General features: G+C 36.4%; 1 protein-coding gene across 2 annotated transcripts in view; it reads left to right on the top strand.

Moving 5' to 3' along the window:
* Window positions 1-979: 979 nt before the first annotated feature.
* Window positions 980-14,986, top strand: part of LOC109975243 (nuclear GTPase SLIP-GC-like) — a 47,832-nt gene continuing 33,825 nt past the window's right edge. Inside the window, exons 1-24 of one of the 2 annotated variants that reach the window (XM_065964291.1) lie at window positions 980-1,138; window positions 1,955-2,036; window positions 2,239-2,351; window positions 2,431-2,454; window positions 2,614-2,643; window positions 2,855-2,885; window positions 3,027-3,110; window positions 3,723-3,816; window positions 5,065-5,281; window positions 5,424-5,648; window positions 6,055-6,261; window positions 6,417-6,592; window positions 6,849-6,942; window positions 7,027-7,114; window positions 7,216-7,337; window positions 8,461-8,634; window positions 8,742-8,899; window positions 9,523-9,640; window positions 9,859-9,967; window positions 10,062-10,195; window positions 11,158-11,239; window positions 13,505-13,586; window positions 13,679-13,709; window positions 13,831-14,743. In XM_065964291.1, coding sequence (XP_065820363.1) covers window positions 1,970-2,036; window positions 2,239-2,351; window positions 2,431-2,454; window positions 2,614-2,643; window positions 2,855-2,885; window positions 3,027-3,110; window positions 3,723-3,816; window positions 5,065-5,281; window positions 5,424-5,648; window positions 6,055-6,261; window positions 6,417-6,592; window positions 6,849-6,942; window positions 7,027-7,114; window positions 7,216-7,337; window positions 8,461-8,634; window positions 8,742-8,899; window positions 9,523-9,640; window positions 9,859-9,967; window positions 10,062-10,195; window positions 11,158-11,239; window positions 13,505-13,586; window positions 13,679-13,709; window positions 13,831-13,857 — 2,487 coding nt within the window. In that variant the 5' untranslated portion in view covers window positions 980-1,138; window positions 1,955-1,969 and the 3' untranslated portion in view covers window positions 13,858-14,743. Of the gene's footprint in view, window positions 1,139-1,954; window positions 2,037-2,238; window positions 2,352-2,430; window positions 2,455-2,613; window positions 2,644-2,854; window positions 2,886-3,026; window positions 3,111-3,722; window positions 3,817-5,064; window positions 5,282-5,423; window positions 5,649-6,054; window positions 6,262-6,416; window positions 6,593-6,848; window positions 6,943-7,026; window positions 7,115-7,215; window positions 7,338-8,460; window positions 8,635-8,741; window positions 8,900-9,522; window positions 9,641-9,858; window positions 9,968-10,061; window positions 10,196-11,157; window positions 11,240-13,504; window positions 13,587-13,678; window positions 13,710-13,830; window positions 14,744-14,986 lie in introns of those variants that run through there. The other variant, XM_065964292.1, reaches the window with a different exon arrangement.

Here is a 14,986-nt window from a genome sequence, read left to right as displayed (position 1 = left end):
AGCTCATGGTCGTTGTAAGAGGCATTTAAATCCAACACTGCCTTTGTGGGTCACTGTTACAAGGATTTGTCCTTCAGCAGGCAACAGTTACATTAAACTTGTTGTTCGCTATTCCATGCCAGCTGCTCTTGTGCAATCCATGATTCCATGTCCAACATTACTGTTAGAGCTGTTGTGACTGTGATCTAAGAAGTGATTAAACAGAATAATGCCTGCATTAGTCACTGATTTACAGATGATAGCACAAAAAACAAAATCAATTGGTAGTGATGGTCAAAGAAAAACTTTATTTTGGGGATAGATACTTGTATATAAGTATTTTTTTTTTTTTTAAACTTATCAACTTGCAGCATGTGATTGTGAACAAGTTCGTGAGAAAGTGAAAGAGCTGATGGCATGAAGGCGGAGCAGACGAGGGCTTGTGAACTTAAAGAACCTTGAATGAAACATCACTTCCATTTACAGGAAGAGGAATATTGGTCATGATTTAAGTATCAGGTCATGTAACCCTCTTGTGTATTTGCCAAGACTGAGGTGGTGATGGTTTAATGACTGCTTGAGATTGTTTTGATTTTTTTACTTGATCATATGAGAGTATTTGTTATGACTCGGCATGAGAGCACGGACCCAAAAGCACGACAACAAAAAACACAATGCCAAAAGGGCATTGGCAGCGAAAAAGGGAGAGACGTCCACGAGTAGGCAGGCACAAGCATAAAACACTGAGGCAGAGAGACACAGAGGTAGAGGTTAGCAACACACAAGAGTAGTTCACACAGAACTATAATCAGGGATGTGGGCCAAAAACAAGGTTAATACCACAGAGAGATATAGTATAGAATATATATATAGTAGTGAAAGGACCGGAGTAGATAAACTGTTGAAGATGAGGTTGATTGTTTGTACCTGGGCTGCCTGGGGAGAAAACCACGCCCACCAGCACTCACACACACAACCATGCACACCTGATACACAGGGGAGGAGAAACAGAGGGTTGAGACAGACAGAGGAAAACTAACAGCAAACATGAGGAAGGGAGGGGCTGCTAAGGGTGAACCATAACATTATTGATACTGCCATCTGTGGAGCTTTCTATACTTTCACATTTTTGCTTTCACATCGTCAACGTCGTCAAATTGTGAGTAAACTAGTGTTACATAAGATAGAGGAATAAAGATGTAACTAACTTTAACAGCTCTGTTTGTTTGAACTTATTATATTTGACCATTCTTGTAATGTGCTTTATCAGATGGTTTCAAATTTTTTTCTGCTCTTAAGAGTTTCTTCAAAAAGGAAACATGAAAACAAACAAAATGTTTCCCTCTAATAAGAATTCCTACAAGATGATGGATTCATGTGAACTATAGCTTTTGAAATCAAATCTGCTAAATGTTTTATTGTTAGAAGGTGAAATAAAGCTCAAGGTCGTTGTAAGAGGCATTTAAATCCAACACTGCCTTTGTGGGTCACTGTTACAAGGATTTGTCCTTCAGCAGGCAACAGTTACATTAAACTTGTTGTTCGCTATTCCATGCCAGCTGCTCTTGTGCAATCCATGATTCCATGTCCAACATTACTGTTAGAGCTGTTGTGACTGTGATCTAAGAAGTGTTGAAACAGCATAATGCCTGCATTAGTCACTGATTTACAGATGATAGCACTACAAATACAAATGTGCATTTTGTTAATGAGTCAGGGACTGTAAGTCAAAATGGTTATTTGAGGTGGAAGCAAGCGGCAACCTCTGATGCATTAAAATGGTGATATAATCTATGGGTGGAAGCTTTGACCTGACTGATATTTCCCAAATACTTGCTGGGGTCCTTTCCTTGCACCTGCTATTATCTGTTCATAACTCCTTATCTTTGTCTAATTACATTTAATTCATAAAAACTTCTGCAATATGTGAAGTTGTTACAATAGATTTAAATATTATTATTTGATTACCTTACAGTTGCTGTTTCCCGTCATGGATGATTTTGTTAAAACAAAATTAACTGAATGGAGTCTCAGCGATTGGATAGAAAATTTTCAAGGTGAAGTATTACCATTCTTTTTGTTTGTCACAGGCAATTTCCCACCAATACTGAAACATTCAATCATATGCTAATAGAAACAGAAAAGGTGCTGTAATATGGCTCTACAATGCCAACTTATACTTTACAGAATTTCATCATTTTAAACAATGGTTTGGTTTTGCTTGACAAAGATTATTCTGAATTGTTTTCCTAATAACAGATCAAGGCATTGATGAGGAAAGTTTTTACTGTCTCGATTATAATGACATCGATAACTTGATCACAAAAGTTGGACCAAGGGCAAAATTCAAGAAGAGACTCAAGTCTCTGAAGGTAATACTTTTCATTGCATTAATAATTTTAATAATTTTCACAACTTATTATGAATTATCAACTTTTCCCTTTACATTAGGGGGAGAAAAATGCAACCAATCAGGTAATACATTTTTGTTTTTCTCCTGTGAGTACAATGCAGTTTGTCTTGGTTTAGTGTAGTATATTCAATTTATTACAGTCAAGCCATAATTATTTTAAATGTCTGCTAAAATGTTCCATGGCTTTGTTCTGAGAGTGATTATTTTCTTGACGTCAACAGGAACATGAAGAAACTGCTGATTCTGCTCAGGTAAGGATAAAATACATTTTCCAGGGATACTGTTATTATACTTGTACCTCTTTTAATCATCAATGTGCAATAGAATTACTGATGTGTCCTGAGAAAAATCACCATCATATTTGACTGAATCAATGGTTGACTCCACTTCGAGGTTTAGTCACACTCATCATAGCTTGGATGATATCTGTTTCAATGAGTCAAATGCATATTTCATCTTTAGGTTTTGGCCAACAGTAACACAAGAGATAAAGGTAAGGTCTAAAGTATCTTATGTAGGATTTATGGTGATCTGCTTTTGTAGTAATAATGTCTTGTACTGACAAATCAACTATTTGTATGTTTTAATATTGTAAGAGGCAAAAAGCTGTTTTTGATTTTTAATGAAAAATAAGGAAAAAGAAAGTCTGAGCCTCAGCAGGAGTCCAGCGGATGTCTATCACCAACTAAGAAACGACGACGGGACTCCACATATTCAGGTATTTATGTTATGCTGAGAACAATTACAACCAACAGATCAAAGTATTCACCAGCATGTATGTGTCATGACTTCATATTAAACCTTAGGTGTCTCTTAGCAACATGCCATAGAGACGATATCAATGCTTCCATTACTTCATAAATTAACCATGGACTTAAACTTCGGGCCTCTCATTTGGCCTGAGCAGCTCACAGGGCAGAACAAGTGTCTATAGTAGTTTCTGCCAAATGAAGTTTGTATTTTCATGCCCAGCACTCACACTGTTTGACTAACAAATGTACACAAACCTGACTAACTAACATGTCTATTTTAGTTTTAAAACGAGGTGTGGTCAGGCACAGTGTCGGGGCTTTGCCATGGATGCTTAATTTTTTTTGTACCATTCAGTAAACATGTTTACTCCTGTTTTTTTCACTTTCGATTTGGCTTCCTTTTCCAACACCGGTGGTTGCTGCTTTTTTGGTACTCTCTGAATTATCCTTCATTGACATTAAAGAGAAAGGCTTTCTAGCACATTCTTCTTTTCCTCTTGTTTTGTTCAACATAGCACCTAATTAACTAATTAACTAACTAATTAACTTGTTTCTTTGTCTTTTCTTTTCTCCAACAGAAAAATGCATGCTGTCTGAAGTGAGAAACATGATGGCATGTATTCGGAACAAAGTACTCCAAGGAGAAAAAACAAAGTTCAATGCTTTCCTAGAGTAAGAAAAAAAGATGATATCACATATTTGCTTATGGCTCACAAAGAGAATTGTGACTGGCCTTTCGAGTTGCTTCTTAATTTTGTACTTTATGGTATTGCATGTGATAAAGTTTCACGAAGAGAGAACACACTCATTCATGAGCCCAGAAAATGGTATTGTATTTTATTTATTGCATCTTCTATAGCTACAGTATATCCTGTAGCATGGGAATTCATTGTACTATTTATTTTCTACTGTGCAGACTATTGTCATATCTGCACTCTACAATGACGTGTGCCTTTCACAAGTGAAAAAAAAAATATAATATTGACTTCAGTTTTGTTAAATTGCCTTCCTTGCTGAAAATCGAGTGTCTTCTTGAGGCTGGCTCCAGGAACACCAGAAGTCAGATACACATGACTGGCAAAAAATATGTTTTAATAGCATAAATAAACATGTTTAAAGCCGTGTAACAAAACAAAATAGGTCTGATTAGTTATTGTCATCACTGGCAGACAATGTACGGGGGTGAATTTTAATTTAACGGCTCTGTTGATAGTGATACGTGTTTAACCAAAGCTAGACGTGTAGCTGACATGATTGACAGGTGTGCGCGATGTAACGGTTGGTCAAGAGGCTTAAAGCCCGCCTCAGCTTCGGCTCTAAGCCTGTCTTTAGGTTGACTGAAAGTTAGGTTGAGACATGGCGGCAGCTGGCGATGAACCAGATGGTTGACGTCACTCAAGACTTTGTCCATTAATATTTACAGTCTATGGTTTGAAGTCAGAGAGTGTACAAGCTTGGGGTCCTCCCCCAGGAAATGGTTCGGGTTGAACCTCTTTACTCTTTGTTTGGTACTATTTATATGCAGCAGTTTGTCATGAAACTGTCAAGAGTTTTATGAAATAAACAATTTCATTAAGTTGTTTAACTTAGATAGTAAAAATCTATCGAAGTTAGATGCATGAAGTTCACATTACAGCAAGATATAAAATACCACCATTCACGTAGGTCATCTCTCAAACAGATGGTCGGGTTTTCGATTCCTAGCTCCTGCAGCTGTATGTTGAAGCATCTTTGGGCAAGAAACCAAGTTGCTCCTGCTGCTGCGTCAACTACTGTGAATGTGTGTGAATAGGATTCATATTTATATGGTACTCCATTATGTTCTATTGATAACATGATCCAATGCAGATAATATAATATTTGACACCTTTATTGTAATCTCTTCATATGAATTAATGGATTTGAACTCTTGCAAAACAGGGAAAAAATCTGGGACTTGGAGACAGAAAAGAGGGAGCTGGTTGGTGTCTTTGGAAGAACAGGGGCTGGAAAAAGCTCTTTAATAAATGCTGTCATCGGAGAGAAGGATCTCTTGCCCTCAGGAAGTGTCAGTGCTTGTACAACAGTCATCATTAAGGTGGAGGCTAACAAGCAGAACCAGAAGTATGAGGCAGAGATTGAATTCATCACAAAAGAGGTAAAACGATGTTAACATGAATATTTATCCTTCTTTAGAAAGTAATGAGGTAGCTGCAAAGATACTAACGCTCATTACATGGCTTCATCCATTTATTTAATTCTATTTCTTCAAGTTAAAGAATAATTATTTTCTTTTATAGGAATTGGAGAAGGAGTTGTGGTTCTTGTTCACTTTCATCCTGAATGATGAAGACTGCAAAGTTGAAGATGATGATGATTACAATGACGCTGTTGAAATGCTGTCAGCGCTGTATGGAGAAGAATGGAGAAAAAACCCTTCTGTGGAACATCTCATGAACGACAAACATTTCAGAGAAATTCCAGAATTTATCAATTCTAAGGAGAAAACCTTGACCTGTGAATCAGTAAGAAAGAAAAAAATCTAAAGTATCAGTCTCATACGTACGAGTATATACGATGTGTTTTGAAATGTATAACATTTCAATCTCAGACATATATTGATGTATGTAATTTACATACTTCCTTGCTGTTCAAGTTTTGCTTAATTTTGGGGTAGTTGAAAAAAAATGTTTATGTAAATTAAATGAATAAATAAAAGTACTTTAGGGGAGAATTATCCTAATTCTGAATGTCTACAGCTCTATATTAGATCAGAAATACTTTATTAATTCACATGGGTAAAGTTGTTAATTGTTTCCTTTATTGGAAAGTTTTGTCCTTGACCTATTAGTTGTAGATCGTCTGTGTATCTGCTTGTCATAATCAGTGGTGCATTTAAATAAATCCTTAATCTTGTTTTTCATGTGTCAGGCGAAAGAGCTGTCTGCAAAACTTGTGAAATACACAAAAAGCAGCTCAGAGGACGGAGATGCTGAAGAAGTAAAGAGGTGGTTTTGGCCCCTGGTGAAGTGTGTGACTGTCAGGGTCCCAAATAATCACCTTCTCCAGAATGTCACACTTGTGGATCTACCTGGAAATGGGGACCGCAACAAGGGCAGAGATAAAATGTGGAAAGGGGTAAATTATTTAAATGCATCACTTTGTTAATCTTGTCTTAAGTTTAGCATTATTTTATTACAAATCACTGCTATTGACTTACGGTAATTGAAGTGCATTTCCAAATTATTATCATTGACTGATATTCACGATTAACTTGGATTTCATCCTTGTAGGTGGTTCAAAGCTGTTCCACTGTGTGGATCGTGACGGACATTAACAGAGCAGCATCAGAGAAAGAACCATGGGAGATTCTGAAAAGTGCCAGCAGCCTTATGGGAAATGGTGGCCAGTGTCAGCACATTCACTTCATCTGCACCAAGTCTGATGTTATCGAAGACTCTGATGATCTGTAAGTGATTTTTATTTTATTTTATACAATACATTTAAAGATAGGTGCTGATGAGTGACAGGGTCTACTGTTACTTATTTGTTGTTTACAAGTATACTCATATGAATATATATACTTTGTTCATATTTACGTAATTTTTTAAAACTTTTATCCTGATAGGAAAGAAAACCACGTCATATTAAAGATGTTGGAGATTGAATTTTCAAGGCTTCAGATAATGTATGAGGTTCAGCTTGATACTGATCTCTTCTTACAGTTCAGTAGTTGGCGTTCGTGCTGCCATATTGAAGAGGAACATGCGAGCCAAGGAGGAAGTGAGGAAAGATTTCAGGAAACTAAAGGGGGTTCAGGTGAGTTGTGAAATTTCAGGAAATCTAAAATGAAGATGTCTTTTCAATGCAATACCACCCTAAACGTATTAATTATTTTTGCAGACACATTTCAGTGGTGACTGTTTCAAAGTGTTCACAGTGAGCTCCAAAGAGTTCCTTCAGGAGAAAAGGCTTGGACCAGATGAAACTGGTAGGTGAAGGCCATGCATAACTTTGTAAATAAAATAATATACATGTGAGAAGTTTCTCTGGATGTAATCATGTAAGCTCTATATTGTATGTTTTTTATAGAAGTCCCCAAACTTCAGGAATTTCTGCAAGAACTGAATGACTTTCACTCAGAGACACTGAAGTATGTGTCAGGAGCGTATGGGATTCTTTCTCTTATTCAAGGTGCCAGCTGTGGAGACGTGGTAAGATCAAATAACACTTTAACTGCATTTAGATTTAGTTTTAGTTTTGGCAGCCAGTAATCAGAATCTCAACAAAAATAGTAATCCATAGAAACACTTCCATTTAGAGAAATATTTGAAGTAGTGACAGACATAGAAGCAATGTGTTGCACCTTTGCAATCAGGTCATTAATTTTGAATTCATTAAAGTAGTGAAATAGTCTTTGCATAATGCAAACTCAAAAGAAACTTAAATTGTTGGCAATTTATTGAATAATACACAACGCCGTAAAAACCTACCTTGTATAAGTTTACAGTTGTACCCTAATTATATACTTTATTCTTACACTACGCCACTGTAAGAAACTGCATACAACCTTGTAATTAATTTCATATACATGGGCTACCATACTTAAGCACAAAATAGCAATGTATTATAAAAAAAATTACTTTTATACTTCAAGAAACAGTTTTTAAACCATCTTATTTGAAATGAATTACAATTCCATTTGTCCGATCCATCCTATTACACACATTGGCTTTTTTTTTTTATCCTTACAACTTAGACTGCAGGCGCCACATTTGATGAACAGTCTATGGAAGCTTTATACGATAATATAGGCTGTAATTAGACAAGTCATTACCAAATGAATGTCAATTCAGATGGGGTCACATCTGGACACTACTTCCCATGTGGCTTATTGACAGATGTCCGCATAAGTCTCCGGGACATATTGGTAGAGATTCAATCATTCTTCCTTGATGCTCTCCCTGCAGGAGTAACCTGAGGGGTTATCTCAAGATGATTAATCATTTTTCCAGATGATCCAATAAAAACTGTAACAACAACATAATCTTGTATAATTGGGTTTAACACTGCCTTATTCACTGTTTCTAATAACAGCAAAGTGTAGGTGTGTGGTAAAAAAACTGTGTTAGCTTTCTCCAAAAGACTATCACATTTTTATTTTTTATTATACATTGACACATAACGTTATGCCTAACAAGCATTCTGTTAAATAAAATACGAATAGGTATTTTGTGAAGAAAATAAAATAGAAACAAAAACTGACTTGAAAAAAGCCCAATGAGGCTGAAGTATAGTTTCATTGTTTTAACACTACATTTTTCTCTTTGATTACAGGCTGGCGTAAAAGAATACCTGTGCACAGACCTTGAAGACAACTTGGTATGTGAATTAAGTAAAGTCTCAGAGGCCATGGAAGAGTCCTATAGGGCATTTAACAAGTGCCTCATGGAGGGTGTTGAAAAATCCAATAGTTCAAGGGAAAGTGACTTGAAGTCCTTCTTATATCCCGTATGTATTTGAATATTTTATTCCTTTATCCAAACCATCGATTTTTCACTTGATATTCAAAAGTTAATCATTTAAGGAAATGTTTGTTTTTGTGTGTTTCGTTTCAGAGGAGAGTAACAGGAAGTGCTTTTCACAGGAGATTGAAGTGCATTGTCGCAAACAATGGCATCCACAAACCAAGAAAAGGGAAACAACAAAACCTCAATGAGAAATTAGCTTCAAAGCTGATGGAGAGCATTGATGAGGAATTTAGAAAGACCTTCCCGTAAGAACGTACTAAATGAGGAAAAGATAATACCTCTTCAAATGGCGATTATAATAATAATATAATAATGTGTGCAATGGTTATTTAAAATTATTTAAAGGCTTTATATGTGATTTTTCACACTTAAATATAATAGAAATCAAGTATATCCTCTGAAAATAACTCTGTGAGTAATGACTGTCTACAATGGGTGCAACACCCGAGTCCCACTGTCTGTGATGTTTTCTGAGTCATATCTTCAGTTTGTTGACATTGTCGGGACGGCGGCTGACTCCTCCCCTCGTGTATAAAAGTTGTTTAATTGAGGGACTAGAGAAAAGAAGAATAACATACTGTACTCACTGCTTAACTGTGTTTCTAGATCACCCTCATTTCGGGTAAATTTACATGCAGTGTGAAGATACCAGCATAATAAAGATCGCTAGCATTAGCATGCTAACACAACAATGCACCGCAAGTTGTTTTGGTTTCATGCTGGTGCTCAAGGGCGACATCTACTGGATCAAAAAATTGCATATAAAGCCTTTAATTAATTTAATAAAATAAGTATATTAATCAAATTCTTCAATTTGAACTTTGTCAATATTTGATCAATGAAAGATTTACTTGTTAACATGTTTCAGAAATGAATCAAAATGTGAACCATTCAACGGGGCCATCAGTTCCTTTTCACTCGTCACAGGGACTCTGGTTGAAAAGTACAAAGGTGTGCAGCTGCAACTGGAATTTCTCAGGACAGAGGTAAGACATTGTGATGGTACCATCTTATCCATTAGTTTTGTTTTACGCTTATTATCAAGGAAAAGGAGACTGAAGAACGGGGTGAACAAATAAACCAAAAGCCTTTTGCATGTTTAAGCGCTTATCGTTGATATTCATTTCTTATGTAGAACACTATCAATAAGGTACATGTTAGCATTGCAGATATCCATTTTTGTGTTTTTAATCTTCTGTTGTAGGAAGAAAAAATGAAGGCACAACTCGACAAAACCATCCGGGAGCGAAAGAAAGAAATCTACAGCAGCCTGACAACAACAATCGAGGAAAACATGCAAAAGTGCTATGAAGGTAAGAAAGAAGATCTTGGCATATGAAACCTGACACTGAATGAAAAAAACAATGAAAATAATGTGCATTATAACCATTTTCTGATTCACTGTAGATGCACAGCAATGTAAAGGCCAAGGCTCCCTAAATGCCATGAGGGACATCATTGAGCAGCATGTTTGTGCCAAGAAGGTCGGCATGTTCGAGGAGGCTAGAGATGCGATGATTTCAAATCTGCAAAAACTAATGGTATGTCATATTTCATAGTTCACCGTAAAGCCTGGCTCACACTGTAGGATAATCGGGCCGATTTGAGCTCTGATTCTTCCTTCCTGACAATCCAGGGTCGCTCCCAAATCAAGGCTGCTCGGAACCGATTCTCTGCTCAGATTATCTTATAGTGAGTGTAGATCTACCCGGCGATCCTTGGGGACGCCCCGATTCATTTCAAACATGTTTGATATTTAGAGTTTAAAATCTTGACGATACGTCATGAAAGAGTCCGGCAGAATTTGTTTGTGACTGTAGTCATGTTGACTAGTGGCAGGGCGTAACTCTGCGTTTTTTTTTTTTCTAAAACTTGTATCCATATATCTACGATTTTATCTACTTTCCTCTATCCTACAACAACTTCCACTTCCTTCTCTTTCACGGACCGCCGTCCGTTGGAGTATTCAATTGAAACTTTATTACCAATTGTTAACGCTCCGTCCCAATTTCACTCGTACAGTGCGAGCTCTCCGGCCGTGCCGGACAATCTGGTCGTAGAGTGTGAGCACGTACATTGCAAGGTCTGTCTGGCATCATAAACGATTCAGTCCTACAGTGTGAGCTGACATGCCACCCCGACTTTTATACAATCAGGGAAAAATCGCACAGTGTGAGCCAGGCTTTAGACACCTAATACGGTGCTAAAAATAGTAAAATGTGTTTTGTTACACTAATATTCTTTATGTATGATTGAATTGAATTGAATTGTTTCTTATATAAAAGTGGACTGTGCATCATTCTGAAGGTTTGTGACTTCAGTTTAACAAAGAAGCAACTTCTATTAAAAATGAAGACGAACACAAAAAAGCTTTATGTCTATTAATTACGTTTTTGCTTTCTGAAAGAAAAAGCACTTTTAAACTGTTGATAAATGTATGATCCAGTAAATTAAAAAAAAAATGTGCTGGTTACTTGTTTTAAATATTTTATATCTTATTTAGGATGCCATCCAGAAGACACTGAGGGAAACAATGCTGAGGTCAATAGAGCTATCTCTCAAGACAGATGATCAATCAGTTCCAGGTAAAGTGAAGATTTACAAGTAAAATTTGTTTTCAGACAAAACACCAGTGAAGGGATTCTCCCACTTGACAACCACAGTGATGTACTGTCTCTTGCTGCCCATCAGTTTTCACGGTTTGGAGTTGTGGTGTATTGTTGTAGCACTTGAAATCAGTCTTGGTCTCAAGGCCGGTCTCAAGACCACGTTTTAAATGTCTCGGAATTGAAAGCATTTTTACTCGGTCTTGAACTGGGCGGAATCCAGATTTTAAATAAAGACTAGTCAAGATCCACCTCTGACGGGCTATTTTTCCAAGTCCTTACTGTGATTAGAAGATGCTCCTTTCTAAAAAATCTAATTACTTTTTTGATTCCTAATTTGATTGTTATCCCCGTTAACCTTCCTGGTGTCACGATCTAAGTGAGTGACATGCCTGCTGCACACAGTATGCCAATTTTTCATTGATATTTATGGTCTCAGTCTTGTCTCCGTCTGGCCCTGTCTTAGTCTTGGTCTTGACTCGGTCTCTGTCTCGGTCCCTAAATATCTCGGCCTTGTCTCAGTTAGAGACCGATTGCTCTTTCTCAGCTGCTCAGGTCATGATAACAACATACTGTAACTATCTCACACACACTCGGTGACTGTCAGTCCCTCTCCTTGCTCGCTCTACTAGCCAAATAATTTACTCCTGTATGATAAAAGGATCGTCTGCCGTATTCATAAAGTGGACCTTGCTTGTCCTGAGAGCATGACGGTAATCTGTGATTATTTGGAAAGAAGTCATCCTGGACGTCTTGTCTTTTAAAAATCATCTTTGACATTCATCTTCACAATCCAAAGTTGAAGCCATGCAGTTATTTTTCTCTTTTTTTACATTTCCAGTCCCTCCCATTAAAACATTTACCTTAGAATGCTTCATCTTTTCTCTCCCCCTCATCTCTTTTTAATTCTATAGCAAACACTGACAGTGTTATTATAGTAATAATGTTTTGCATTAACATTAGTAACATGTAAAGACAAGACAAAAATATGACTGAATGAACAGTTTCTAAGGGCATAGTTTGAAAGAGGAATGTTTAAATTTAAATGCCGATAGATAAATAAAAGTCATTAAGTATTTGCACAGAACATTATCCAGTTAATCGAGAAATTGTTTTAATAATCGATGACTGGTCGAAGATCAAAATAGTCGTCAGTTGCAGGCCTGCTGATGATAACTGGTAGGAGGAAGTAACAGGAAAATTATGTGGTTGAAAGTGTGCTCTTATATAGTTATAGCAACAAGATGTAACTTTTCCACCTTTAAACAGTAGTTTCAAAGTCAAGTCAAGTTTATTTATATAGCACATTCCAGCAAAAAGGCAACTCAAAGTTCTTCACACCCAAAGACAGTGTAGCTCAGTTGGTAGAGATGGTCAACTCAACCAAAAGGTTGATGGTTCGATCCCCAGTTCCTGCAGCTACATGTCAGATGTGTCCTTGGGCAAAACACTTAACCCCAAGTTGCTCTCACTGCTTCTGCGGTGGCTTATGCATGTGTGTGAATGGAATTAGTTACTTCTGATGGTCACTTTACATAACAGCCTCTGCCATCAGTGCGTGAATCTGTAGGTGTGACATGCGGTGTAGAAGCGCTAGTTAGAAGACTAGAAAAGTACTATACAAGCTCAACTCCATTTACCTTTTACACGACATCAAAAGCATCAAGACAAATAGAAAAAGAGACATTGAAATAATACATTTCAAAAATCATTAAACAAACCATTAACAATCAAAATGTTAAATACAAATAAAATACAAACATATGACATAACATAAAGTAGAAAAAATTACATTGTTATAAGAAGTTGTTATATTAATTCATTAAAATTAATTCAAATCAAATAATAATCAAAAATAGCGCCGCAATATAATAATGCAGGTTTAAAATCAAAAGGTAAAAGTTACAGTGAAATATGTACAGTCTCTGTACAGTCTGATACAATGGCTGAGGCTAAGAGGAAGAGGACGGATTCAAGTTGGCTTTATAAGTTTGAAATCTTTCAAGTTTCCATAAATTACCAAAGCAAAAAAAAAACGCAAAAACACATTCAATGATCATTCGACAAATCTGATCAGAATCCGGTTCGACTATATAAATTCTTAGTCGTGGACATTCCGAATTCCTACATATTGTTGCTTTAACAGAGGAAGTGACTTGTCTCCTTGGCTGTGCTGCACACCAAAGTGCACTAAGGTGGAAAGACATTTTTTCAGTGCTTAAAGTTTAACATTTTGTTTCTTAGATGTCAAAGAGGAGCTTTTGACGGTGACAAAATACTGTAAAGAACTGAAGAAAAATCCAGATGAAGGAACATCAACAGTCAGGTAAAACATTTTTTTTGCTCTGATTTTAAACTGTAAGAAATTGCTTCACTTATTTTTATAACAGTTGCTAACAATGCTTCTATTCACACTAGTGCTGATCAACCCGGCCCGTCATCTGCACAGGTAAGTTTAAGTAAAAGTGATGATTAAAAGTTAACATTCTGGTAGACAATGAAATGGTAATATGAAAGTTATCAGTAGAATATCACAACCTTTGTGTTTAACTCTCTTGTGGATATTTCAGGTTTACCTGATGCAGAGAAACAGCTGAGGCCTGTTTAACCACTGAGGGTCCCACAGGGAACATTGAAAAGTCAAATGAGGCTTCTGTATTTGGTCTCAACCTTTTCTTCAGGTTGTTATTTCTGCTCTCTTTTAAGAGGTTTGTTGACATGTTTGATGTGAGTTTCAGAGATGTTAGATTAGTGATAGGACAGTTTTCCTCTTGATTAGTCGTGGTGGGCCTCAGGCCAGAAATTGCAATGGGTGGTGGAGGGTCGGGGCGGGATGTTGTGTTTTCATGATAATCGTTTCTTTTTTCGCCCTTTTTGCCTTTATTAGATAGGACAGCTGAAGAGAGACAAGAAATATTGGGAGGAGAGAGTGGAGGGATGACATGCAGCAAAGGGCCAAGGTCGGATTCAAACCCACAGCTGCTGCTTAGGAATGTAGCCTCCGTACATGACATAACCGTTAAGCAATCCAGCGCCCCTTTCATGTTTCTACCATTTTTTCAGCTAGACATCAACTTCTTTAATAATTCAGGTTTTTTAATTCTTGAAGATGTGTTTTTTTGTGAGTGTTTTTATTTTATGAATTTAGAAGTGGATGATTTGATGTACTCCCTGCAGTTTCACTGATTATTACTGCATCTTATTAAATCTTGAACCTTAATCAAAGAATTAAGATTTTAGGCATTTCAAGGGCTGATCTTGTTCTTTTGTGATGATTAAGGATAAGACTGTTTTTACTGGGATACAAAACTTAAATCTGTGATGATATATTAAGGGTGAAATAGAAGTTCATTTTATTATTAGACCAACTTTTCTGTGCTTCCTGATATGAATTGTACAATGTTTTTTTTAAATGTTTTTAAGTCTTCACTGATTATAAATTAATTATAGCACATCATGCAATAAAACTCCATAAAATGTAAATGTTGTTACCTTTTTATCTTTAATATGAATCTGATATAAAAGTCCTGCAGCTGCCCAAAAGATTTCCTTTCAAACCCAGCGTGTTGTAAGTACACAGAAGATGCTCATTTAAGAGACATGTTGGGGTTTTATGTTATAAGTGATGTTGGGTTTTAGATCAAAATGTGGTTATTTAATTGATATTAATCATTATCCTTAATAAATTATTAATATAAATTAACAATATTATTCAACTGATTTAAT

The sequence above is a fragment of the Labrus bergylta genome, chromosome 16 (genome assembly GCF_963930695.1).
Source record: "Labrus bergylta chromosome 16, fLabBer1.1, whole genome shotgun sequence".
NCBI lineage: Eukaryota > Metazoa > Chordata > Actinopteri > Labriformes > Labridae > Labrus > Labrus bergylta.
This window is presented reverse-complemented; position numbering and strand designations above follow the sequence as displayed.